Consider the following 27,797-nt stretch of genomic DNA (forward strand, 5'->3'; position numbering starts at 1 on the left):
ATCAAAATTTGATATGTTTTTAACAATTTTTGAAAAGTTTTCATAACAATTGAGCAAGAAGGTTAGATTGAAAAAAATGTGTGTATTTAACTGGAAATTTTTTCATTTTGTATTTTTTTAGATACAACTGTGCATTGCAAAAAACAGCACAAAAGCGAAATTTCACTTGTTTGCGCAAAATGCATAAATTACAGTTTAACAAGGGTTTTCTCAGATCTGAAGTATGGATTTTCAGATCTGAGAATCAATATATGTAAGAAAAAATGAATTTCATATCTTGTATAGAAAGTCCGCTATGTACGGGCGTTGAAAAATAAAGAATCACAATACGTTATTTTCTTCTCCTAATGCAAAATGTTATGTCCTCAGCTTTTGTGAATCAATTAAAACAATTTTTTCAGTCTGTGGAGTTTTTCCTTAATGTTTTGCTCAAAGTGCATTTTCGCAACTTTTTGAATGGAGTTGTTGCTCACTCGCTGCATAAAAAAGATCAAAATTTAAATTTTTTCCGCAGAAACAAAGACGACTCAAGTTTCATGAATAAAAAACTATTATTAAAAGAAAATGCTGTACAAATTGTCGTCATTTGTGTTGCGAATTTAGACCATGAAATCGATTGTACTGTCATTATAATCAATTTGATTCTTTTGTTAAAACAAAATTCATTAATTTCCAAAATAATAGATTGTAATCCATTAAAACGTGTTATAATTAACTATAATGGATTATAATGTCTACATTTTTGGTAAAAATTTTAGCAAAATTTTCAACAACTGCTATACTTACGTACTTGCGGCCTACTCGAAATCCAAACCTAATCAACTTTACATAAATTGCGTATTTATCCCCCCGTTCGATTACTGTTCATTCTAACCCACCATCTGAATTCCCTAACGCCCTCAGTTGTTGTGGAAGGTGATGCGGAATTAAGGAACTAAGCGCGGAAGGGGGGATTTACGCGTTTACGCATTAATAACACGAAATATCTCTCCAACTTATTTGTCCTAAATTAGCTCAAATGACGATTTTCAAGCCTCAATAAACGATCACAGGTAATATTTTTAAAATTTGAGCTCAGCTAATCCAACCATTTTGGATGCTAGGGTTTGGATGTTTTTTGGAAGTTTTTTTTGTTTAAAAAGGGCCAGTTAACAAATCATTGAAATTGGTCCGAAACTAAACCACCCGAGCACAAATTTTCAGTCGCTTTCTTCGGAATTTGGAACAATAATGAGCAATAATTAATGTACCGACAATAATTACTTCATTGCCAATACTCCACGTAAAATTTGGCATTGGACAACACGCATATAATTTTTTAAAATTTCGAGTTTTGTAAGATAGCTGGCGAAAACGGCTGGCATGCTTAAGCGTAAATCAGGGTAAGCCTCATGAGAGTTTTTTCTTGAAAATAAGATGTTTTTTGAGAAGCTTTACTTACAATTACACTGCTGTTTTTGGGTGAAAATATGCAAAACTGATTCAAAGCCTAAAGAACTGAAGCATGCAAATTCTAAAATTATGAAAAAATGCATTTAGTATTTTCAATTAAAATTGATCATTACAAATTAGAATCGAGTCTAATGGATTACAATAAAAGATAAAGTCAAAATTTAATAAGTTTTCGGTATAAAAGATATTACTTTTATCATACAAGGATACTATAAGGAAAAAATAATGGACCTTTTAATGTTTAGACAGGCGGCTTAACACTGCTTGCTTAAATCCAAAGCGACCTATTCGCAAAAAAAAACAATTTGTTGAAACTATGACTTTGCTTCAGACCCTGACACGCCTGAAGTCACTTCAAAAGGGCTCGATTCCACGTCCTTGGTGATCAGCGTTTCAATTCCAAATGGAGGATTCGATTATTGGCTGGCTGAGATCAGCACTGACCATGGCCTACAATCCTCTCCTCAGGCATCAATCAAGCTAACAGGGCTCGATATTCACTATGCTGATCTGGTCTGCTTATCTGAAGCCTCTGGTCTTAGAATTATAGCTGGCACCACAGCTTGCATGCTATTTTTGGTGTGCATCCTTTCTGAGCTTAAAGCGATTTTAAGGTTTTTTCGAATATAACCCCAGCCCATTGAAAAACCGATTTGAGCAGTTTTTCTTAACATACAGTTGTTTTGGATGTTTGTGCAGCGGAATAGAAAGCTTGATTGATGCTCCCTCCTCCAACAGTATGCAGATACCTTTAATCATACCTTCAGCGGGGGTGGACTGGGGGTGGGGAAAGAGTACACTGTGACGGTGACTGTGGGTGTAGGTAACACTACTCATTGTGGAGCCACTGGCTTAGTGACGTCATCTGCTACTATCACAACTGCTTCTGTTGGATGTGACAGTAGGTTTTATCCACACAGGTGGCACTTAAACCAATCAAATTTTATGTGTATTTAACAAGAGTTAACAATTAAAAAGCAAAAAATCATAAAAATCATGGAAAACCAATTTTGTTTCTATTAGAGCTCGATCCTGTCTTAGCCACAATAGCGACCCTCAATTCATCAGCATTGCGTCTGGCAATCTCTCCAAACAACACCTGGGATACATTCTCTGTTCAGTACTTTAGTTTCTTGTCTCAGCTGTCACCCACAATAGTAGACAGCATTAATGCATCGTCGCTACCTTACGTTTTATCGGGTCTAGCGGCTGGAACGAAATACGAGGTTAATGTAACTGTGAAACTTGGCAGGAGGAGGTGTAATTATGAGTTCGACTTGCCCTCACAATCCGCAGTTTCGTATGCTTGCACGGGTACGGATCAGATCAAAATAGTTTATTATGCCATCAGTTCAAAAAACGTTAACTTTTTTTTTCATTTTGAAAGTGCTGATAATTTTTAAAATCAAAATATAACTTGAAAAAACACGGCAGATAGGCCAATAAAAGACCGGAAGTTTACCAGTTTGCTTGGGTAAATCCATAGGGATTCAATCACAAAAAAAGTCAAATTTATTAAAAGTATGTCTTTGTTTCAGTGCCGGACACGCCTGAAGTCACTTCAAAAGGGCTCGATTCCACGTCCTTGATGATCAGCGTTTCAATTCCAAACGGAGGATTCGATTATTGGATGGCTGAGATCAGCACTGACCATGGCCTACAATCTTCTCCTCAGGCATCAATCAAGCTAACAGGGCTCGATATTAACGGTGCTAATCTGGTTTGCTCATTTGAAACCTCTGGTCTTAGAATTATAGCTGACAATACAGTCTGCGTGCTATTTTTGGTGTGCATCTTTTCTAATGAGAGCCTAAAGCACATTTTGGGTTTTTTTCGAATATACCCCCAGCCCATTGAAATACCGTTTTGGGCAATTTTTCTTACCTTACAGTTGATTTGGATGTTTGTGCAGCGGAATAGAAAGCTTGATTGATGCCCCCTCCTCCAACAGTATGCAGATACCTTCAATCATACCTTCCGCGGGGGTGGACTGGGGGTGGGGAAAGAGTACAATGTGACGGTGACTGTGGGTGTAGGGAACACTACTTATTGTGGAGCCACTGGCTTCATGAAGTCATCTGCTACTATCACAACCGCTTCTGTTGGATGTGACAGTAGGTTCTGTTATCAGAGGTGGCACTTAAACCAATCAAATTTTATGTGTATTTAACAAGAGTTAACAATTAAAAAGCAAAAAATCATAAAAATCATGGAAAACCAATTTTGTTTCTATTAGAGCTCGATCCTGTCTTAGCCACAATAGCGACCCTCAATTCATCAGCATTGCGTCTGGCAATCTCTCCAAACAACACCTGGGATACATTCTCTGTTCAATACTTTAGTTTCTTGTCTCAGCTGTCACCCACAATAGTAGACAGCATTAATGCATCGTCGCTACCTTACGTTTTATCGGGTCTGGTGGCTGGAACGAAATACGAGGTTAATGTAACTGTGAAACTTGGCAGGAGGAGGTGTAATTATGAGTTCGACTTGCCCTCACAATCCGCAGTTTCGTATGCTTGCACGGGTACGGATTAGATCAAAATAGTTTAATATGCTATCAGTTCAAAAAACTTCAAATTTTATTTTTTTCATTTTGAAAGAACTGATAATTTTTTAAATCAAAATATAACTTAAAAAAACACGGCAGATAGTCAAATAAAAGACCGAAAGTTTACCAGTTTGCTTGGGTAAATCCATAGCGACTCAATCACAAAAAAAGTCAAATTTGTTAAAAGTATGTCTTTGTTTCAGTGCCGGACACGCCTGAAGTCACTTCAAAAGGGCTCGATTCAACGTCCTTGATGATCAGCGTTTCAATTCCAAACGGAAGATTCGATTATTGGATGGCTGAGATCAACACTGACCATGGCCTACAATCTTCTCCTCAGGCATCAATCAAGCTAACAGGGCTCGATATTAACGGTGCTAATCTGGTTTGCTCATTTGAAACCTCTGGTCTTAGAATTATAGCTGGCAATACAGTCTGCGTGCTATTTTTGGTGTGCATCCTTTTTAATGAGAGCCTAAAACGCATTTTGGGGTTTTTTCGAATATACCCCCAGCCCATTGAAATACCGTTTTGGGCAATTTTTCTTACCTTACAGTTGTTTTGGATGATTGTGCTGCGGAATAGAAAGCTTGATTGACGCCCCCTCCTCCAACAGTATGCAGATACCTTCAATCATACCTTCAGCGGGGGTGGACTGGGGGTGGGGAAAGAGTACAATGTGACGGTGACTGTGGGTGTAGGGAACACTACTCATTGTGGAGCCACTGGCTCAGTGACGTCATCTGCTACTATCACAACTGCTTCTGTTGGATGTGACAGTAGGTTCTGTCCACACAGGTGGCAATTAAACCAAACAAATTTTTTTGCGTACTTAACAATAGTTAACAATTAAGAAGCAAAAAATCATAAAAATCATGAAAAATCAACTTCGTTTCCATTTAGAGCTCGATCCTGTCTTATCCACACTAACGACCCTCAATTCATCAGCATTGCGTGTGGTAATCTCTCCAAACAACACCTGGGATACATTCTCTGTACAATACTTTAGCGTCCTGTCTCCGTTGTCAATCACAATGGTGGACAACATCAATGCATTGTCGCTACCTTACTTTTTATCGGGTCTGGCGGCTGGAACGGAGTACGGGGTTAATGTAACTGTAAAACTTGGCAGGAGCAGGTGTAATTATGGGTTCGACTTGCCCTCACAAACCGCAGTTTCGTATGCTTGCACGGGTACGGATCAGATCAAAATATTTTATTATGACATTGGTTTAAAAAACATTCTTTTTATTAAAAAGGGCTGAAAATTTTTTTAAATCAAAATATAACTCGAAAAAACACGGCATATAGGCAAATAAAAAGAATTGTCCCACTATATTGGCAAAATTGTGCTTCATCCAAAAAGGATATAGCTCATCTTGGAAAATTAGGTTTTCCCTAATTTTTCCTAATTTTTTTTCAAATATTCGACTGGTTTTGTGAATAAACAAGAAATTAAAAATGACTTAGAACAAACTACTAAAGCCACTATTAACGAATAATTTGGCCAGTCAATAAGCAGAATGGGTCCAAAAGCAAAAAAAAAACAGAAAATTATACTCCTCTATAAGCTGATTGGAAAGTTAAGTATAATAATAGTTAATATTACCAAAAAAACTAATATTTTATTTTAAGTAATTTAATCTAGATTTAAAAAAAAATCAATGAAAAAGTACTAGATGAAATTACTCAATTCATGAATAATTTATACATTTGGCTTCCCCCCCCCCGCACCTCACACGAGCATCAATTTTGCGGTGTAACAAGTGGTTTTACAAGGTTATTTATGAAGAACAAATATGTTTGCCATGGCCTTATTAGTCCGTATGCCAACTTTCAAATCAATGGAATCATGTGAACAAACTTTACATTTGTAAAATTTTGCAGGTGGGGGGAAAGGAAAAAGAGCCACAAATTTTCTTGATATTATTGACGATTCTGATCAGGAGCGGATTTAGGAGGAGGGAGGGGGGAGGACGGGGAGGGCGGGGAGTGGTGGAGGTTGGGGGGCGACGCTCTCCCTCTCAGGGATTCGACCCCCTGCCGACCCAAAGGGTCCCCCCTTTGCTACTTTTTAAGAAATCCATTTTCGGCCGACCGACCCTAAAATTTTTCTAAAGGCGCCTTAGGCGCCAAAATACTAACTTTGTGGAGCGCGCGCCGAAAAAACGCGATCTTTATGTCAAAATTTTCCAAAAAAGGCCCAAAAACGGCTTTTTTGACCAGTTTTTTTCAAAAATTTGCCTGCGGCGCAGAAAATTTGGCCAAGAAAGCCTCTTTATAGTGCTTAAGGAGAGCTCGGAAATCAATTTTGTCGACCTAAAAAAAAGTTTTCGAAAATTGTTTGAAAATCCGCCCACCTCGAGAAAATCCTAGATGCGCCCCTGATTCTGATAATTGTTTCTATCAATTTGCCCGTATTAATCAGTAAAAGGCATTTTTTTCTGTGTTTCTGCTCTTAGACCCATTCTGCTCTTAGACCATTCTGCTTATTGCTCCGCCTCCAACGAGTAAACATAGTTTAGAAACTCAAGCTTAAAATGAGTATGAATATGTAGGTTTGGCTAAAAAGCAAATTTTTGAATACCGCGAGTTTTTTGCAATTTTTAGAAGTTAGATCGAATCAATTTTTGATATAGCTTTCAACGACATGTGAAAACTATTTCTGGCATCTGCTTTTGTCCAAAAAAAAAAACGACCCGAACTTCGTGATCGGAACAATGTATACTATTTTGCCCTATTTTTCATGGTTTCTCGATTTAGTTCCCGATTTTGTCAACAGCTCAGAGGTGCAAGTCAGTGACCTTGAGAGGAGCAGCACCATCTCCTTTTCTGGCATCTCTGGAGTCCTGTCCGGATCCTTCCAGTCAATGCTCTACCGTCTATCCAGTCTGAACCACCAAGGGTGCAGTGACAACATAGAGGGGACCTTCCCAGATTTGGCAGCTCAGCAGAATATAACAGGAGTAGTGATGGGTTGTTTCTATCAGCTGGCTATTTCAGCACAATGTGGCAATTTGACTGGACCTGCGTCTTATTTCAACATTACCACAGGTTTCACATTGATAGTATAACCAGATCTAGTTTTTGTAGCTGTTTTTGCACTTGACTTCAGATCGAATATTTTAGAGCCCACGATTGAATCATAGAAAAATTGTTTTCAAATGATTGTTTGCGTTTTTGGGAAAAAATAGCGGGTTACAAACGAGTTACATATACATTGCAAAAATGTAAATTAAAGTTCAGAAAAACGCAGAGATCCCAAGGCAAGACAAACTATTCTTAAAACCATTACTGGGGCTAAGAAAGTGAGTAAACGTGAAAATGAGTATACGGGAACTTAATTAGTTTTCTTATAATAAATTGGGAAATTGAGACGACAAAATTTGATTTATTTTGTGATGTTGCTATGCTACGAGTAGGTAAGAGCAAGAGAGAATAATTGAATTTAATTCTGTATTGTTGAATTGCTTAGTTCTCTTAGAGATCACGTTCAAGTGTCTTCTACGATCGCAACCGTCCAAATGACTGTTACGTTTGGCCTGCATGGATGGCCTTGAATAATACTAACAATACATAACAGAATATTAATAACACTTTAACCAAGGTTACTGTGGCAACAGTACTACACGGTACCACATTCCCCTGAGGACAACAAAATTTTATAAAATACCTTATAAAATTTTATAAATAGTATATAAATTTCAGTTTACTAAATTGTTTTCATTTTAGTTTAGTTTTCCTTGCTTGTTTTCTTCATCACTTCCGCTTTGTTTCTTGCAGTGTTCCACGATCCCGACTCATCCAACGATGTAGCTCCGAATTTTCTTTTGAACAAATGTCTCTCTAGTAAGTCAAACGTGTTGTTTTCCAATGTCGTTTCCTTGTTATTGATGTTCAACTTTGCCAGTCTCAATATGTAGGCCTCAAGTGCTGCCAAATTTAGCTCTATTACATCGTCGTCACAACTAATCAACTTTACTGAGTGTGAAAACGGGCTGCCGTATCTCTTTGGTCCCTGGTTCTTTGTTTGTCGACTACTTCTTCTGACTGTCGTTGTATTCTCTTCTTTGTCCGACTCGTCCACAAATACTGCCGGGTTATTGGCAACTGATTCCGCTTGTTGAGTCAGTAGTTTTTCTGCTTCGTTTTGTACCCCTCGGGTCAAAACCTGGTTTGTGATTTCTTCCCATTCTTTTGTTGTCAAATTGTTATTCTGGAATAAGTCCAGAATTTCCTTTTCACTAGTTTGCCGTGTAATCTTTTTGCTCACGGGAGCTTCTTTCGGTGCAGACGACTCTATGTATACAGCTTCGTTAATCGTATCCCGCTTCTTAGATTCTCTTGCTGTTTCAACAGTTTTCGTTGCACGTGGCTCTTGCGTCTTAGTTCTTCCAGATCTTGCACTTTGGACTAATGGTCCTGCCCTATTTGGCTTAACCCTTTTTCCTCCTAGATTTAAGCCCCCGCCCGTCTTTAGTTCTTTTGACGTAACTACGTTTGGCGAGTTTTGAAACTTGTCCATTAGTCGATTGTCTTCTACTTCCTGATCAGTTGGCCCCTGGTCTTTCGCATCATGTTCTTCAGCCGACTCACTGTCTACGTCTTCATGATGTGATACTGTCTTCTGTTGTTTGCTCCTAGGTTCCTCCCCCGTTGGGCTCCTCTTTTTCTCCGCGCTCTGTGCTTTGGGCTGTGTATGCAGTTTTGACCTCGCTACGTCGCTCTTTCTATATACTGCACCAGCAACTGTTTTGATAGTTGACGGTGTCTCTGCCACTATTTTGCCTTTCAGCGGTATTGTTAGGGCCTTTCCACTCTTTCGTTGCTCTTGTTTTCGGAGGAAGCTTCCTGACCAGCTATCATCCGCTGTAGTCTGCTTGTCTTCGATAAATCCTTTTTGCCATGAGTATAGGAGTTCCTTTCTCAGTTCGGGATTTATCGTGCTCGTTTCATCTACAATCCGTCGTAGTTCGCTATCTGAGATATCCCGTCTGGTGACATTCCATCTCGCATTGGCCTCTAGTAGCTGCTTTGGTTCCTTTGCCCTTGCTCTTTCTTTGGCCGCCGCATTGTTGCGTAGAAACAGTGGGCTGACATCCCGGCTATTCTGTCCTTTTCGTATAATTTTTACATTTTCCCGGGATTGATCGATGCGTCTCTTCAACTGCGATGCTGTTAACACCAATCTCTCCAAATGTTCTTTATCTAAACGATCAGATTCCTTCAGAAATTTATCCCGTACAATTTTAAACTCAGTTTTAGGTAACCGACCAAAGTGCGCTTCAAACGGGGACAACTTTATTGTTTTCTGTTTATTCCATCTTAGGTCCCTAATTATTGTGCTCAAGCACAATTTAATAGATTGTACTTTTTCTTCGAGTAGCATTACTCCCAATTTTCGTTTAATAGTTTGTATCGTTCTTTCGACCAGTCCACATCCTCGATGATCACCGACTGGGCAGAATTTTTGAATAATATTATTTTCAGTGCAGAATTTTTTCATTGATTTTCCTTTAAAACCTGAAAATTGATCCGTTTTAATCGATTCTGGTATTCCATGTAAGTACGTAGAAATTTTATTGTTGATTTTCCCCCTGTAGATTTCGTAACTTTGACTGACGGAAATTATGAGCATCTATCAATGGCAACTAACAAATATATCTTCTTTCTCTTATGGTCTTCAAGTGGACCCGCATAGTCTAATTGTAATTTTTTACCCGGCTGTGTCAACAGTGGAAGTGGTCTGGCCGAATTTTTTGGGATTATATATTTAACATTCTTACCATAACGAGTGCAACTTCTACACTCTTCGGCCATATTGACTATGTCTTTGTGCATGTGTGGCCACCATAAGTAATTGAAAACCTCCAACATCGCTTCTTGGCCAGGATGTCCTTGATGAAGTCGCCGAAGCACCGCTTGTCTTAGCTTCTCAGGTACGGCTAAACGATTGTCCACCAGTAGGCAGTCATCTACTACCGACATCTGGTGCCACAGAGGATTGGTGTATGGACCCGTTAGCTCGAATCCGTGTCTATCGTTTCGTTCCACCACTCGCCTGAGCCGATCCATCCAGGTGTCCTCTGATACGAGTTCCGCCAGTAGACTTTTGTCGAATAATTTTTTGAGAGACAGTGGGCCATTTGTTTCCTTTAACTGCTCCGACAGTTGGTAATTGCTTTTCCGCGACTTATGTCCACTTCTCGTTTTCTGTTGCGGTGTGACCATACAAGTCTCATTTCCTGAAAGGTAGTCTGGTTCATCAATGCTGTCCATCGTTAAATCCACCTCAACGATTTGTCCAATTTCAGTTTCATCTCCTGATTGGGTTTGTTTCGATGATTTCGGGCTTTGCATCAACGACTTGGCTTCTAATTCCATCATTGGTCGGGGTTTCTCATTCTTTTCCGATCCTATTAGTTCCCAAAATGAAACTAACATAGGTTGGGCTGTTTGAGCAGTTGATGTTGACTGACCACTATTATCGTGTCAGTTCTGATTTGTCTGTTCATCATGTTCCAATTCGCTTGTGGTATTGAATTCTCTGATTCTGATTTGTTTGGGGTCCTTTGTATCATTCTAGTTCTTTGGAACGTCGTTTCTGTTATTTCCTCCTTTAATGTGTCTGTGTTATTCCGATCCTGAATTCTGATCATTTTTTCTCTTTTCCTCTCTTTGCTATTTCGCCTGACTGCATATTTTCTGATTCGCTATTTGAAAATTTTCCGATTTTTTTTAGCTGATTCAACCGACTGTATTTGCTGACGATTTTGAGATAAACTGATTTTTGAGTTTTCAAACTTTTCGCGTTGAAACGAACGTGAATCTTCATTTCTTTCGTTCCGGTCGTGCTTTGTCCGTTTTGGACCGTTTTGGTTGCCATAGCAACGGGTAGATGACGTGTTCTGATTTGATACATTATGATCAATTCTAGAATATTCTAGAACGTTTTTGTTCCGGTCGAGCCTATCGTGATCACTCAGTCGACTGTTTAAACAGTCGAGAGCTTTATGAAAACTTTCAATCGATGTGACTTCAAATTTTTCATCCAATACTGACTCCGGCCATGGTTCACCTTTCGGGTTTCTAGATAGGTAATCTACTATGCCCATATCTTTCCCCGGTAAATGAATAACCTTAAATTGATAGGTTAGTAATCTGTCTACCCATCTAGTCAGCCTAGATTGGTAGGTTTTGTTTGACTTATGTTCATCCAAGGCAGAAACCATTGCTTTATGATCTGTGGCTATCACAAATTCTTTTCCTAACAAATAATGTTTAAATCGGTCAACAGACCATACTACTGCTAGCAGTTCTAGTTCATTTGTGGAGTGTTTTTTTCTTGTGTGTTTAAATATCTGGAAGCGAATGCAATCGGTATCCACTCCCCCTGCCAGTTTTAGTGTTCCATTGATGCCCCCAGCCCACTATGGCTGGCATCACATTTTACCCTAGTAAGTAACTTAGGGTCGTAATAATGAATTTTTGTTATATTCGCAACCGCTGCTTTTATCGATTCGAATATTTCCGAATGTTCTTCTTTCCATTCGAATTTTTTTACTTTAATTTTCACACTTTTGAAAATTTTTTTTTCATTTTCTTCTCGCAACAGAGGTCTCAACTTTTCAGTTAAATTAGCTGCGTTTGGAATGATTTTGGCCAGATGATTTATGCTACCCAGAAATGATCTGAGTTGTTTCAGTGAAATTGGCGGACTAAGCTTCAAAATCGCTTCCGTTTTTGTTATCTTTGGAGAAATACCCTCCAACGATAACTTATGTCCCAACCAATTCACCTCCTGTTGAAAAAATTCACGTTTTTACAGTTTGAGTGCCAGGTTTTCTTTTTCTAGCTTTTCCAACACATTCATGATCAATTTTTTGTGTTCTTGTTCACTTCCTTTAGACACAATGAGTATGTCGTCAAGAAAACAGAATAAATTTTCCGCATGATTCAATGTTCTGTCCAAAGCCTTTTGAAATTCAGCTGGCATATCTGCCAGACCGTAAAATCCGGTCAAAAATCTGTATGTTCCAGTAGCTTGCCCACCTATGATGTTAAAATTGCATTGTTTAGCTGTCTCTGCAGTCAGTTTAAGTTGACTGTAGGTATACTTCAAATCTAATACTGAGAAATACAGTGTACCGCTTTCATTTGCTGTGATTATTTGGCTAACCCCGTCCAATAATTCATCCACAATCGGCATTTGATATTTGTTTTTAAACAACTGTCTATTTATTGGTTTGGCATCTAAAACTAATTTTATGGAGTCATCTTTTTTTACTGTTATCACAATAGGTGCTATAAAACAACAACTAGTACATTTGTCTAGACGTTTTATATGCCCCTCTTTTAACAGTTTTTCCATTTCCTCATACATTTTCCCTTGTATGTGTATTGGGATGCGTCTCCCCTTTTCTTGTAATGGACAAAGTGGGTATTTGAACTTTTTGCTGACAACGTGATTTTTTGAACACCCTTGACGATCAAAAAGGTTTTTAAATTTACCATAGAATTTGTTTTTCCAACCTTCTGACTGTTCGCACAGTAACACGTCAAACCTCGTCTTTTCTTTCGGTGCCAACTTCTGTGTTGTGTGTATCCCGACTTTGCTCTGTAAATCTAGCCCCAAAATACATCGCGTGCGTCGGTCTGTGATTAAGAATGATGCTCCCACCACCTCCCACCCTGCTGAACGGATGGTCGTGGTGATTGCACCCAATATATTTATCGGCTGTTTGTTATAGTCTACAAATTTTGTAGTCAAGTTGAGATTTTACCGTGGAATGAACCTCGTATTTTTCGAAGACTCCAGAATTTGCTTTGCAGTAGCCCAGTTCAAAAATGATACAGGACTGCCCGTATCAATAGTCATGTTTATGATTTGATGATCTTTTCTCACCAAAGCTTTTAATGATCTTATTTGTTTGGATCGGGTATTTCTGCGAATATCAACCTTCTGTATGTCCTTGCTACTTTTCTTGATATCTCGGTTTCTATTTGATTGCTGTTTTATATACTCATCTATCTCTTCCATCGAAGACAATTCTGATTCAATAGCTATAATTTCGAACTCTTCACACGAGTCAAATGACTGAATTAAATTGCACTCTTCATCTGAGCTGGATGATTTTTCCGCAATCTCATTTACTTGCTGTGACTTACATATTTTTGCAAAGTGATTTGGTTTAGAACAATTTTTACATGTTTTGCCCATGGCTCAACATTTCATCAAATGTCCTTCCCCAAATGGTCGAGCACATCGAGTACACGTTTTCGTGTCTGTAAAATTTTTTCCATCTTTTCTGTCTGATGATTTCTTCTTGTACATGTTGTTCGGCTGTCTCCTTCCGTAAGCATTTTTATTTCCAATACTCATAACTGGTTCTTGTTTTATCTTCATTGTTCCATTTACCTGAGCTGTACTTGCAGTCGTTGCATTAGTTTTCTGAAATGCCCGAGTTGTCTGTTTACTTTGTTCAAATTTCAACGCCCTTTTCAATACTTCCTCCGGTGAAAATGTTTCAAACGTTAGTGTATCTTGTAATGCCACATTTTTCATTTTCGATATGAATAGGTCACGCACTAGCTCATCCTCCAGTGTCCCTAATTCTGCTCTAGCTGCTTGAGCAGTTAATGCGGCATGAAATGCCTCTAGTGATTCCCCTGTTTCCTGTGAACGGTCAAACAGCTTGTAGCAGTCATACGTAACACTCTGTGATTTATCAAATGAAGTCTTAGCCAACGCTACCATCTGCCTGAATTCTAACTTTGAAACTTCTACATGCGGGTTCTTTTGAACAAATTTCTTCTTTCCTTCTGCCCAACGCCAGAAATAATCTAGAGGCTACTCGTTTCTGTACCTCGTTGTAATGTACGTTGTGTCCAACCTTTGGTCATCTAGTTTTTCTTTCTTCATTTTCTAGAAGAATCTTATCCCGGGCTAGTTGGTGTCGAGCTTCCCTTTCTGTAATCGCCTGAGCGTTTTCGTGTTCTCGTGGAGTCTCTGGCAAAAATCAAATGCAATAAACCCAAAACCCACGAATTAATAAACCATTACAGGTCGTGGTAGAGCTGGTCACTATTTACGCGACTATCAGCTTATGTCTTAAGTCATAACTGAACTGAGGATCACCTAATTTTTCCTCAAATAAGCTTTCTTTGTTTGCTCTGGAAAACTTACTTGTCGACTTTTTTAGTCGAGCAAATTGATTCTCTGAACTCTCTTAAATCCTTACAAAGACCTATTTTCGACCAAATTTACTGCGCCGCAAGCACATTTTTCAAAAAAAAACAGGCCTCAAAAGGCATTTTTAGGCACTTTTTGGAAAAAATGACCAAAAAATTGCGTTTTTTCGGCGCGCGCTCCCTCCTCAAAATTAGGATATATTGGTGCTGAAAGCGCCTTTAGAAAAGTGTTAAGGTTAGTCAGCCAACAATGGATATCTCAAAAAGTACAAAGGGGACCCTTGGGGTCAGCAGGTGGTCGAATCCCTGAGGGGAGAAAGAGGGGAGTCATTTTGTAAGAAGTTGTAAGAATCTTATTAGAAAAGTTGTAAGATAGGGACTTTAAGTCAACCCGGGATACGTCTGCATAGGTAGCAAACTAGCAAACAAAACAGGGAGACAAGGTTTCCATGATTCAATCAAGTCTTTCTTGAATTTATGGCGTTACTCTTTAGTAATTCGAAACACTGCTACAGCAATTTTTATAGGTGATTGCATGGTCAATTTAAATCTGGTCATCTCCTGAAACAGGAATTGGGTTGTCATGATTGCGAAAGTAATTTTTTGGTGATTGCATAGTCAATATAAAAATGACCAGAGACTGAACCAGGAATTCGGATATCATGATTCAGTCATCTAGAATTTTCGCAAGTGGATTCTTAATAAAAAGTTAATTCGATTGCAGATATTTTGATGTTCTGATCTTTCTTTATCCTATAGAAAAAACGTTTTGGCTACAGTTCTTGCGCTTCTTGTAAGTTTCTTAGAAAAAATTCCAAAAGGTAGCATTTTCTTGAGAAGTTTCAGCCCTAATCAAGTTTTCATTTTTTTTTCAGTACCACGCGGAGTTGATATGTTCTATGTGTCGATGGTGCAATCTTCGGAATTTGTTCATTTCGGATCTTCACATTATTCAGACGTCAAACCGGTCGGAGGTCACATTGACGGGTTTCAGATCAAATCAGTTTGGCCAAACAGTGCCGAAATGTTTCCGACAGGTGTGAACAGTTCATCAGTTAATGGAACTATAAAAATGAAATTTCCGCCCGCGGAGGTTTTCACAGTTCAAATTGAAAGCTTCATCGAAAGACCCTCCGAGAAGATTACTTCATTTGAAGTCGCTTCTTTCAAGTACTGCTCGCGTAAGTATCTGTGATGTAATATGAATAGCCAAAAAATTACATGTAATTCCTAAGCAGAGGCACAAAAACGGTTCCCCGTAAAGAGCTGAACATCTCGTACGTTGGTCCTTTCCCTTGTGGATAGTAAATTTCAAATAAACTATATTGGTTTGGGATTTGGAAATAAAAATTTTACCGTATTATGATGGCGCTCGACCAAGTTTTTTCAATTTTTCAAAGTTGGCAAATTTTATCAAAAAAGTTAATTAGAAAAAATCTTGTAATACAAAAAGTTTAACTTTCATATATATGAGAGATCACCTCAGGGATTCGACCCCCTGCCGACCCAAAGGGTCTCCCCTTTGTACTATTTTGAGATCTCCATGTTTGGTGACGGACCCTAAAAATTTTCTAAGGGCGCCTTCGGCGCCAATATATACTTACTTTAAGGGGGAAGCGCGCGCCAAAAAAAACAATTTTTTGGTCAAAATTTTCTAAAAAGTGCCTAAAAACGCCTTTTTTGGCCTGTTTTTCAAAGTTTTGCCTGCGGCGCAGAAAATTTGACCAAAACAGGGTCTTTTTAGTGCTTTGGGAGAGCTCGGAAAATCAATTAGGGTCGACCTAAAAAAAAGATCGACAAAAATTTCGAAAATTTTTGAAAATCCGCCCCCCCCCCTCAAGAAAATCCTAGATCCGCCCCTGTATATATATATATACATATATTGAATAATTTTTTAAAAATCAGCCTTCTTTAGGCTCAGCTTTCTTTGGGCTCAGGAGGTTTGCCGGCTAAATTTTTGTCAAAATTTAACCAGATTTGGAAAATGAACTTGTTTGTTTTTCGGATAATTTGATTAACCGCACTATAATTTCTTGTCTGATCAGTGCTAACAATCCTCTTCAAGCTTTGCTCTTTTCTGCAGGACCCGACCCTGTTGAAAACTTAAAACAAGCCAGTTCAGCTGAAGACGCAGTCATTTTGACATGGAGTGAACCTATCAGTGGTACTATTGCACCAAACGCATATTTGGTTAGCGTCAGAACTATCACCGGAGAGCTTCTTATATCCACCAGACTTCCGATCCCCTCTCAAAGTAATGAGGGTCTCTTCACGTTCGAATCTTCCGACATCACGTCTCTTCCGTTGGCTACTGAGCTGATTTGTTCGGTCCAGACTATGATTGCGATTTCATGCCATCACGAATTCGATTTTGGATGGGTGAGCTATGACAACAGTGTGAGCAGTCGAGAAATTCCTTGCAGAACTGAGGGTGAGCTCTTCCAAAAATCCAGTTTTTAGAAACTTAAAACTTTCAAAAAACTGCCAAAAAACGGCTTCTTCGGGCACATTTTTACAATGGGTGGGGTCACGACATAATGGGGTTTCAGACCTAGTGACACCCCACCCCCAACCCCCAACCCCCAACCCCCTCGCAAAATATCCTGCACCAGCAGGCCTGTATGAAAATTATATATTTAGGTTCGGGTGGCAGGCCAATTGATCACAGCTTCTTCTTTCTCACGCCCACTCTCCTCTTTGTCCAATGGGAGACACCGGAAGACTTTTTCAACCTGCTCAGTGGAGACTACTACTCCATTCTGCTGAACGGCCAGGAGAAACAATCTATAAGACCTATTTCAAGAGGTTCGAGGCAAATTCTAAATTTTAATTGTTCATACTATATCTTAACTAATAATATTATTTAATTCAGTTGATCATTAATTAATTACAAATATGTATATTTTTAACAACAAACAAAGATCGTCTAAAACGCCTACGGCTTACCTTGTAGACTACTTCAATTTTTTGACCGTTTTTTTTATACGATTGAGCAAAAAACTTTTAAATAAAGACCTCTAAATTATTTCAAAAACATGAAATGACGAGTTTTCACGGAATAAAAACAAATAAGACTCGGTTTGCAAGCAAAATTCCTCCATTATTTTATCAAAAATTTAAGCTGAACTTTCAATTTTTTCTCAATATTCCTCTTCTCCTCCTCAGCCTCTTTAATTGAATGTTCAGCCCCAAGTTTAACAAAGAATTTGAAGTTTTAAGGTGGGCTATCACGAAAAAGAGCCGAAGATAAGAAAATGTTAAAATGATGCTCTGATCAGAATCTCTTTATCTATTTCTCCCCAGTTGCAAAAAGGGGAGGTTCATTACTAGGTTCAAAATTCACATATGCTTAACCATTAAAAAGTTCTTTATAGGGGTGGCAGTTTGTAACAAAAAACCAAAAAGGGGAAATAGTTAAAGAGATCCCTGAAGTATACAAATTTAAAAATTTGTGAAAAACATCATAAATCAATTATGATTTATATCATAGAGGGGCTTACGTGATCTTAGAGCCGCGAGAGATTGTTAAAATGCCAAAAATCTACATTGAAGCACATGTAATGGAAAAAAAAATTTTTTCAAAAAAGTTGGACTTGAAAGATTCCGCGAGCAAAGCGAGCTTTTCTCACTGATAATTAGATGTTAGAACCAAATTTTAGGCGTTCATTATAGTAACAATCCGATATAATGATACAATTTATTGTGAATTTTCAATGAAATATAATCAATTCTATTTGATTAAATATTTGGCTGAAAACACCCTAGAATTGGTTTTAATAGATTATAATCTCTCATTGTCCCGATTGCTATAAGACCAAAACTAAATTTTTACCCTTGCGATAAGCAATGGTATGGCAACCGGGTGCAAGACTTTTTTACCGTAAATATCCTTGTTCACTGGACTCATCTTCTGGACTCAATCATCTGTCATACAGCATGTTGGCCTTTCAAATAGCCGACATAATCAAAGTTTGCTTTTATGTTGATTGTAATTTTTTACCTACTCGATTTGTTTAAATTTTTTTTTGATTTTAAAAAAAATTTTTTTTCTCGTTTCTCGGCTTTATAGGTTTTCGTTTATTTTATATCAACTTAGTGGCCTCTTTTTGCGTCATCTGAGCATCAAAACAATCTTTTTGTAAGAGTGTAGTTGTTTTGAAAGAAAAGAAGACTGAAAATTTAGAATTTTTTCTTTTTTCTTCGATATGAAGTATTTCTGCTCTGGTAATTTTGGCTTTGTTACCTCTTCTTAAATATAAATCAATTTAAATTACCCTCGCTTGAGACGACAATGACTGGGATTTCGTTTCGAGCCGACACCTGTTTTTTTGCCAACTTACAATTTTTTGCTAATTCAGATTGTCTATCTCCCTTTTTTTGTCGGCTTTTTCCGCCAAAAACATTTTCAAAATTCGGCTTCTTTTAGTATTTTGAAAGCTCTTTGATAAATTTTTAATTGTGCAGTAATTGTGATCCAAATTTTCTGGACTTTGAGACAATTTTTATGGTTTTTCGAAGCAGGTTTTTTTTTCAATTCATTCTTTTTTCCGTCTGATATTAAATATAATCATTCATTTTTATATTGCAAGTGCTACGTAACTCAGCTTGGCTTCTGTGTATTATGATTACAATTGTTTAGTTTTGCATGAAAGGATAAAGACCTCGGTCGTGTCGTGTCAAAAAATTGATAAGTCTGACTACCACCAAAAGTGTCAAATTGACTTTAACTGTTTTTTAGAAATGATATACATCTCATAAGAAATTTTGAACTTTGCACTTAAACCTTGTAAATTAGTTTTTTTTTCAAAACAAAGAGCCGCGTATTTATGGACTGCCCAAATAGTAAACTTTGAGCTTCCATAACTTGTCAACGCATAAATTTAACTCAACATATTTCTGCAAGCTACAGGTCCCTTTATTAGTTAAATCTTAATTGAGAGAGGGCAATATTATTTTTTAGGGTAGCCAATGATAATGAGAATGACTCAACAATGACAGCAAGATATTTATTTTTCATTAGTCGAGCATTCATCTTAAATTTCTTGTAAGAACTTTTAACTAAAATTACTGTTTTCATTGTTGTCGTTAATCGGCATCATAAAACTTGAAAAGCTTAATTTCTTTCTTAATTTAATTTTCTTTAGTCAATTAACCAAAAAAAAGAATTCATAAAGAAATAATAAATTATTTATCTCGGTAAAAAATAAATGGTGTGCTGAAATAGAAAAAATTAAAATCGGAAAATAGAAAAAATTTTATAGTCGATTATAGTATTCTTCAATTGATTGTAATTTATTTAAAAAATAAATCATATAACGAACGAGACGATTAGTTATCAATTGTGTTTAAAGAAATTGAAAATTGTTTTTGTTTCTGGTTAAACGAAATCAAACAAATTGACTATAATCATTTCAAAAAAGGGGTATAAATTCGATTTTCAATAAGTTATATTGCTTGGGTTCAAAATTTGATACATGATCATAAAATACATCTAAAAATAGTAATCAAATTTCAGCTCCTACAACTAAGTGCATGCAGACGTATAATTGCAATACAACAGTTTATGTACATCTTTGCCATCACGTATATAGCTATCAAATCTTAACACCTGGTTTTTTTTCTTGGTTGTATTCCTTAGGCAACAACTTGTCGAAAGCGACTAATTGCACTTTTTTTGAAAAAACGACGCTCAGCACGAGCCGATCATTCGTATCAGGCGACAATAAGTAGTTTTAAGAGTTACGGAGGAAACAAATACCAGCTTTCAAGATTCTTGATGCAGTTGATCATCATAATGGGGATATATAAAAAGTGCGATTGTGATGTAAAAAAATTAACAACGGTTTTGAATTACTTTGCATACTCAAACGATTTAATGTTGAAATTGTCAACAATCAGTAACACCAAAAGCCATTATCTTGTTTATTACTCTCAAAATCTCATTTTTGCTTCTAAATTCTTACGATATCAAAAATCTCTGCAGCCCACCATAAGTCCAAGCGGTTAACAGCAACTCGTTTTTGATTGAAACATTTTAAAAAGAAACCAACGCAAAAACTTTCCATAGTAGTACTTGAAAGTTTTTTTCACATGATTTGATCCTGAACGATCAGGAAAGTTATTTGTTTGTTGAAACGGATAAGAGACTGAAAGTAATAGAATATATCTTAGTATGGCACGCTAATGGAACGTTTAAAGCTTTCCCATTGCTGTTTTACCTAATTTTTACACTTTATGTGGCAGTGAAAGAGTAAACAACGCCATTAGTCTTCTTATTGAATAAAAAACTAGAGCGTTGAGAAAGATATTTGCGCGTTTGGGCAACTGAAGGAAAAAAATTCAAGTGTCAAACCATAGCAGAGTGAAGCCATTAGTGAAGCCAGTGTTTGAATTCAGCTCTGGATTTTTTGAAGTGTCTTTTTTCGAAATCATTCTTTTGATATCGTACATCTCGCTCAGGCAAAGTTGCGCGAACATCAGGAACTTGAATTGGCTCCAATTTACAAAGCAGATCAGAAGACGCGCTGGATGATAATTTATTTTGTGGACTTGGTTTTACGCCAGAATTAGATTTCGAATTAGATTTCAGTTCCATCTGCTCTTTAATTTATGAGGAGTCTGACGATTTCCCATTGATGGGTTATGTTGAATTTTTGGAGTCAACTGGGGTCCAGATGATCAACCATAGCCGCATGGGATTTGTCATTTTCCTCAATCTTTGCGGAATCAAATCAAACATGCAAAGACGGGCCGACAGAAAACTAATATAACAGTAGAAGGCTGGCATACAGCCCTCCAGATATGAATGGGTTGCGCTCATCCGACTATCCATAAGTTTTGCAATCCAAAAGATCTGAGCAGTACCGAGAAAAAACTTACTGGAATTCAATCAGGAGAGTGTGCTACCAACGCTGCCAAATAAGAAAAAGTCCAATCTTGATGGCCGAACTTCTCAAAAATTGTTTTCTAACTTTGATTTTTGATTTCTAGATCGCGTTTAATGTTTTTATCCGTGCAAGTCATCGTTGTTTTAAGTTCGACAATTTGTAACTTTCGACCGTTTGACGCTGCCAACGGATTGTCGCCTCGCCTTTTGGATTGGATAAAAAACGTTCAAAATTGATGTTTAGTCCCCCCTCGAAAAATGCTAATTTTTTTGGAAACTTTATTCAGAAAAAGTTTGTATGATATCTTGGTTGAGCTTTGAAAATCCGTTTTGCTTACATAAAAAAATCTTCCACCACCTGAGTTTTCCTAGATTTTCACCAGGTTGAGCGAAGTGAAAAATCTATCCTAATTAATAATAATTTTTTCAGCTCTTAGCGTCCCTCTGGAGGTTGACTTATGCATCAGCCAGAATATTACCATCCTCCCTGTAAGAGAAGGTCTCAACGCTGAAGAATTGCAGTTCCCCATCAGAAATTGTGAGAAATATTTTAGGTTTCTTTCGAAGTTTTAATGATTCAAATATTTTGTAATAGGTTGTAATAATCAGGAATGGATTTTCAGTTTGGATGTTTCCGAAAAAATAGATTTTAGCGCATTAAAAGAAACAAATCTGAAAAAAAGGTTTTTGAAAAGCATTAAAATGAAAAAAAAACAACACTAATCCCAAATCACAAAACTAGGATTGGTCCGTCAATAATGGGTGCTGTAAAATCACACCATTAAAGGGGAGACATTTTTTGGCAATGAAGGGTTCAATTTTCTGGGGGAAATCAGGTTAATAACTGAATTGAAGTGATTTTCAATAATTTTTTGGTTTGATTTTGAGCGAAAAATGTATAATTTAAGTATTTTCCATAATTTAGGGGACGATGACACCTTCAGGAAGCAGGACCTTGGTTAGTTCACCTTTAAAATAAATTCATTGTATGAAATTTCTTTCATAGACTTGGTTGGAGGTCACTATGTTGATTTTGTTTTTAGGCAACTTCAGATTCGCAATAATGGGTTAGTACTTTTACAAATTGAAATATTATTTTTTTTCTCTACTTTTTTTGAAAAATTTTTTCTATAAGATTGAAACTTGTTCTCTAAAACAAAATACAATTCTATAAAAGAAAATTTCAGTTTAACTCAATGACCACTAGCTGCAGTTGAACTTAATTTCGTATCATTTGTAATTCTAATAGAATTTTCCAAAAGTTATTTACCGTTTCTAGTTATCTGAAAACGTTATCGCAATTATTTATGTAAATTAACACAAAGTGAAAAAAGACTGCTCGTATCAGAGTAAAGATGACCTGATTATTAATACTGCCATTCAACTTGTCTCACTGAGTTCGTTTTTGTTCAATAAAATGGTTTTATATTTTATAAAATGGAAAAACTTTAAGTTACGTTATCCCACGCACCAGGGGCGGATTTAGGGGGGGGGGGGGGGGCTATTGCGCTTCCCTTACAGGGATTCAAACCCTGGCGACCCAAAGCGTCCCCCTTTGGTACTTTTTAAAAAACCCATTTTTGGTGACGGACACTTAAATTTTTCTAAAGGCGCTTTTGGCGCCAATATATACTAACTTTGAGGGGGAGCGGGCGCCAAAAAAAACGCGATTTTTTTGTCAAATTTTTCCAAAAAGTGCCCAAAAACGGCTTTTTGACTGTTTTTTTTCAAAAATTCGCCTGCGGCGCAGAAAATTTGATCAAAACAGCGTCTTTTTAGTCCTTTAGGAGTGCTCCGAAAATTGATTTGGTTGACCTAAAAAAAAGGTCGTCAAACTTTTCGAAATTTTTTTGAAAATCCGCCCCCCCCCCCCTCGAGAAAATCCTAGATCCGCCCCTGCCATGCACTATGATATTTTTTGTATCTCGGGTAAAAAGTACAGAAGAAAATTAATTGAGTCCCGTATTTGAATTCCCGTATTTGCTATTATTTTCGTTTAAATTTGCTTTCACATTTCACTGCGCCCAATTATTCAAGTTTTAAGTAGCAATTTGTCAAAATACATAAATTTGCAGTTTTATACCAATAATTTGAGAGCTGAGAGCACATCCAGTTTTTGAAGCTACTAAAATTTTATCGTAATAGTCTGAATTTTCTCTCCTAATTTTGAGATTGCAATTTTTAAAATTATGTCCAGAGCAATGCGGATTCTGTCCATCAAAACAATTGGACAACTTATGTCAGATCCCCTTCGAACACGAAGGACAGAACTACAGAACTTGTGTTCCAATCACAGACCAAGATGAGTTGCAGTGCAAGGACAAAAACGGAAACATTCTAAACTGCTACTATGACGAGGAAGACTTCTGCAGTTAGTGCCATTTTAGTAGTGCCTATTTTCAGAGAGGCGGGTTTAGGGAGGCTGGGGGATGCGGACGCTCATTTCCTTCAAGAAATCGACCCCTAGCCACCCAAAGGGTCCCCGTTTGGAACAGTTTATGACATCCACTTTTGGGCGACCGGTCCTGAAATTGTTCTCAAGGCACATTCGGCGCCATTATATAAACGTTGTTTTTAAAAACGTTATTTTTTGTCAAAAGATTTCGAAATGTGCTCAAAGAAGGCTTGTTTTTTTTCATCAAATTGCCGACGGCGCAGGAATTTTTATCAATATAGAGTCTTTATATTGATCTGAAAGCTCGAGAAAATCTTAGATTCGCCCCTGTGGTCTCTCATTTTTGGTTTCTCAAAATTTTTTCTAACAAATCAATTCGCGTATTGAAACAAACTAATACGTAATTTTGCAGCAGCCCAGTAGTACTTTTGTCTACCGCACTGAAGTTTTATGGATAATAATCGATTATATTGAATTTTCATTGTCAGTCTCTATAAAATAACAAAAATAAGGGGGGAGGTGGTTGGGGAGGGGCATGATAGTGAGTAGTGGGAGGGGGGAAGGCGACTGGAATATCAAAAAAAATCAAAACGACTCCCACAACACTAAAGAAAGTATTCCGACCAAATTTTTAGGCCGCAGGCAAATTTCGTAATAAAAGGGTCAAAAATGCGGTTTTTGGGCACTTTTTGGAAAATTGCTAGATATTGGCCTCTTCAAAATTACTGTATTTTGGGCGCCCTGGATTAACGTGTTCGTTCAAGTTGTAGAAAAATCTGCAAAAAGAAGTAATTAGCTACAAAATTTAATCCATTTTGATGGATTTTATGTACAAAAAATATTCCATTTTATTGAAAATAAAATTTAATTTTCGAACTTTTATTTTGCGAAAATTATCGATTAAAAAAGATTTAAAATCCATTACATTGTCCAAATTTGCCACTATAATCGTTGATATAGACAAAAAAATTTTGTCAATAAATAACCATTATAATCGATTTTTATCCATGAAATTTCGGTGCGGGTAGTTCAAGCATACTCGCTTGGCAATCCCAAGCTTTATGAAGTGATGCCAACACTCAGTCATTTTTTTAAAAATCGGTTTGAATAAAAAACCCTCCCGGGCATATAGCTTCCTCGCTTTCTTCGGAAGTCGAAACAATAAGAAATATAATAAAAAAAGAAGCATTGATTTTCAAAAAGCAAGGACGAAACTAAATTTTGACGAAAAATTCATTTTATATAATCAATATGTATTAAACCATAATCCCCCCCTGCAATAGAGGAATAGCCTGTAAAATCCTCGACATGAATTGTAGATTGAGATTTCAAGACGCATTTCTGCCATAGAACAAGAAGTTTACACCGAAAAACAGTTAAATTGCGCCCTGTAATACGTATTTTCAAATTAAAAATTTTTTTGTCATAACCAGAAACTTAATCAAAACGAGTATTTAGGTACCTTCGTTTGTTTTAGACATCTTGACAATGAATTTGAAATTCAAAATTTTATTATCAAAATAAGATTAAAAATAATAATACCAGGTTGTTTTCCAGCTTATGTTGTCCTTAGATATTCAGTGAAAGTTCATTTGAAAAATTCTGAATTTGTATCAATTTCTGTATCTGTTTGATTTTATGATGATTTGTTTTCAAGCGTTCCGGAAGAGCTGAAAAACTTGAAACAGTGATCTAAAAGACTCAACAACGTATTCCAAAACCAGTTTTTTTCGAAAGTTCCGTAAGATCAAATTTAAAAACCTTGCTAAAACATCGGTGCTGTTTTTTGAGTAAATCGATTTACAAAAGCATTTGGGCTACCGTAAACAAATATTTATACCTTGTATGATCTTTTGAAAAATCGAGTTCAATCTGAATATTGTCAGTATGGGCAAATTTGGTTTAGTCTTTCGAAAATTAAAGTGTTTTGAAGCTTCGAAACTCTTCTGGAGAAAATTATCCTCAGAGCCAACAGTTCGTTGCTTCTTCTTAAATAGGGAAAAATGTGACGTTAATATAACACTTTTTTTTGGCATATTACGATATTTTTTATGTTCAGGGAGTGCTAGCAACATCAAATTGTTTGACCTGGAAACTTGAAAAAAATCGACCGTTTTTTGTTAAATAGAGGAATTTCTGCCCTTTTGAGGAAATCCTAGATTCGCGCGGATACAGAAGACGGTTGTTTTTTTTCTGAAAGATTGCTTTGTTTCGATCAAACAATAAACTATAAAAAATCTTACTGGTTTGTTGGTTGAGGAGAGTAATTGATTTCAGATCAATCGGTAATTTATTTATTTATTTTTATTCAAACATTGTCAAATTTGATAGTTTCTTAGAAAACTTACTTCACACAGGTTGTATATGTCCATTTTTGTTTGCCCGTTAGCGCCTCAACCTCGTCTCTATTATTGCTGAGAATTTATTTTTCACCACATTCTTACATAGATGCTTAGCTATGATCGAACTGTCTGTAACAGTTCTTCGTAGATGGTAGAAAGTTTACCCTTTGATTTGTAAAGCAGCGAATTGGGGATCAATTGAACAATTCCCCCCATTGTAAGTCTCTATAAAATAACAAAAATAAGGGGGGAGGTGGTTGGGGAGGGGCATGATAGTGAGTAGTGGGAGGGGGGAGGGCGACTGGAATATCAAAAAAAATCAAAACGACTCCCACAACACTAAAGAAAGTATTCCGACCAAATTTTTAGGCCGCAGGCAAATTTCGTAATAAAAGGGTCAAAAATGCGGTTTTTGGGCACTTTTTGGAAAATTGCTAGATATTGGCCTCTTCAAAATTACTGTATTTTGGGCGCCCTGGATTAACGTGTTCGTTCTAGTTGTAGAAAAATCTGCAAAAAGAAGTAATTAGCTACAAAATTTAATCCATTTTGATGGATTTTATGTACAAAAAATATTCCATTTTATTGAAAATAAAATTTAATTTTCGAACTTTTATTTTGCGAAAATTATCGATTAAAAAAGATTTAAAATCCATTACATTGTCCAAATTTGCCACTATAATCGTTGATATAGACAAAAAAATTTTGTCAATAAATAACCATTATAATCGATTTTTATCCATGAAATTTCGGTGCGGGTAGTTCAAGCATACTCGCTTGGCAATCCCAAGCTTTATGAAGTGATGCCAACACTCAGTCATTTTTTTAAAAATCGGTTTGAATAAAAAACCCTCCCGGGCATATAACTTCCTCGCTTTCTTCGGAAGTCGAAACAATAAGAAATATAACAAAAAAAGAAGCATTGATTTTCAAAAAGCAAGGACGAAACTAAATTTTGACGAAAAATTCATTTTATATAATCAATATGTATCAAACCATAATCCCCCCCTGCAATAGAGGAATAGCCTGTAAAATCCTCGACATGAATTGTAGATTGAGATTTCAAGACGCATTTCTGCCATAGAACAAGAAGTTTACACCGAAAAACAGTTAAATTGCGCCCTGTAATACGTATTTTCAAATTAAAAAAATTTTTGTCAACACCAGAAACTTAATCAAAACGAGTATTTAGGTACCGTCGTTTGTTTTAGACATCTTGACAATGAATTTGAAATTCAAAATTTTATTATCAAAATAAGATTAAAAATAATAATACCAGGTTGTTTTCCAGCTTATGTTGTCCTTAGATATTCAGTGAAAGTTCATTTGAAAAATTCTGAATTTGTATCAATTTCTGTATCTGTTTGATTTTATGATGATTTGTTTTCAAGCGTTCCGGAAGAGCTGAAAAACTTGAAACAGTGATCTAAAAGACTCAACAACGTATTCCAAAACCAGTTTTTTTCGAAAGTTCCGTAAGATCAAATTTAAAAACCTTGCTAAAACATCGGTGCTGTTTTTTGAGTAAATCGATTTACAAAAGCATTTGGGCTACCGTAAACAAATATTTATACCTTGTATGATCTTTTGAAAAATCGAGTTCAATCTGAATATTGTCAGTATGGGCAAATTTGGTTTAGTCTTTCGAAAATTAACGTGTTTTGAAGCTTCGAAACTCTTCTGGAGAAAATTATCCTCAGAGCCAACAGTTCGTTGCTTCTTCTTAAATAGGGAAAAATGTGACGTTAATATAACACTTTTTTTGGCATATTACGATATTTTTTATGTTCAGGGAGGGCTAGCAACATCAAATTGTTTGACCTGGAAACTTGAAAAAAATCGACCGTTTTTTGTTAAATAGAGGAATTTCTGCCCTCTTGAGGAAATCCTAGATTCGCGCGGATACAGAAGAAGGTTGTTTTTTTTTCTGAAAGATTGCTTTGTTTCGATCAAACAATAAACTATAAAAAATCTTACTGG

The 27,797-nt window shown here is 36.7% G+C and overlaps 2 protein-coding genes across 2 annotated transcripts in view; one reads left to right on the forward strand and one right to left on the reverse strand.

The window, feature by feature from the left end:
• LOC134847533 (chromodomain-helicase-DNA-binding protein 1-like) overlaps positions 1-1,624 on the reverse strand; it is a 118,267-nt gene extending 116,643 nt beyond the window's left edge. The window contains exon 1 of the mRNA XM_063864590.1: positions 1,612-1,624. The gene's annotated coding sequence lies outside the window, so the exon portion shown is untranslated. The remainder of the gene's footprint in view (positions 1-1,611) is intronic.
• LOC134848663 (uncharacterized) overlaps positions 1-27,797 on the forward strand; it is a 105,985-nt gene that overhangs the window by 24,416 nt on the left and 53,772 nt on the right. Inside the window, exons 16-32 of the mRNA XM_063866181.1 lie at positions 1,784-1,920; positions 2,191-2,353; positions 2,476-2,766; positions 2,991-3,127; positions 3,404-3,566; positions 3,689-3,979; positions 4,207-4,343; positions 4,620-4,782; positions 4,907-5,197; positions 6,767-7,057; positions 15,070-15,375; positions 16,278-16,625; positions 16,835-16,999; positions 21,511-21,618; positions 22,006-22,038; positions 22,124-22,147; positions 23,278-23,451. Coding sequence (XP_063722251.1) covers positions 1,784-1,920; positions 2,191-2,353; positions 2,476-2,766; positions 2,991-3,127; positions 3,404-3,566; positions 3,689-3,979; positions 4,207-4,343; positions 4,620-4,782; positions 4,907-5,197; positions 6,767-7,057; positions 15,070-15,375; positions 16,278-16,625; positions 16,835-16,999; positions 21,511-21,618; positions 22,006-22,038; positions 22,124-22,147; positions 23,278-23,451 — 3,222 coding nt within the window. The remainder of the gene's footprint in view (positions 1-1,783; positions 1,921-2,190; positions 2,354-2,475; positions 2,767-2,990; positions 3,128-3,403; positions 3,567-3,688; positions 3,980-4,206; positions 4,344-4,619; positions 4,783-4,906; positions 5,198-6,766; positions 7,058-15,069; positions 15,376-16,277; positions 16,626-16,834; positions 17,000-21,510; positions 21,619-22,005; positions 22,039-22,123; positions 22,148-23,277; positions 23,452-27,797) is intronic.

This window comes from Symsagittifera roscoffensis, chromosome 6 (genome assembly GCF_963678635.1).
Source record: "Symsagittifera roscoffensis chromosome 6, txSymRosc1.1, whole genome shotgun sequence".
NCBI lineage: Eukaryota > Metazoa > Xenacoelomorpha > Acoela > Convolutidae > Symsagittifera > Symsagittifera roscoffensis.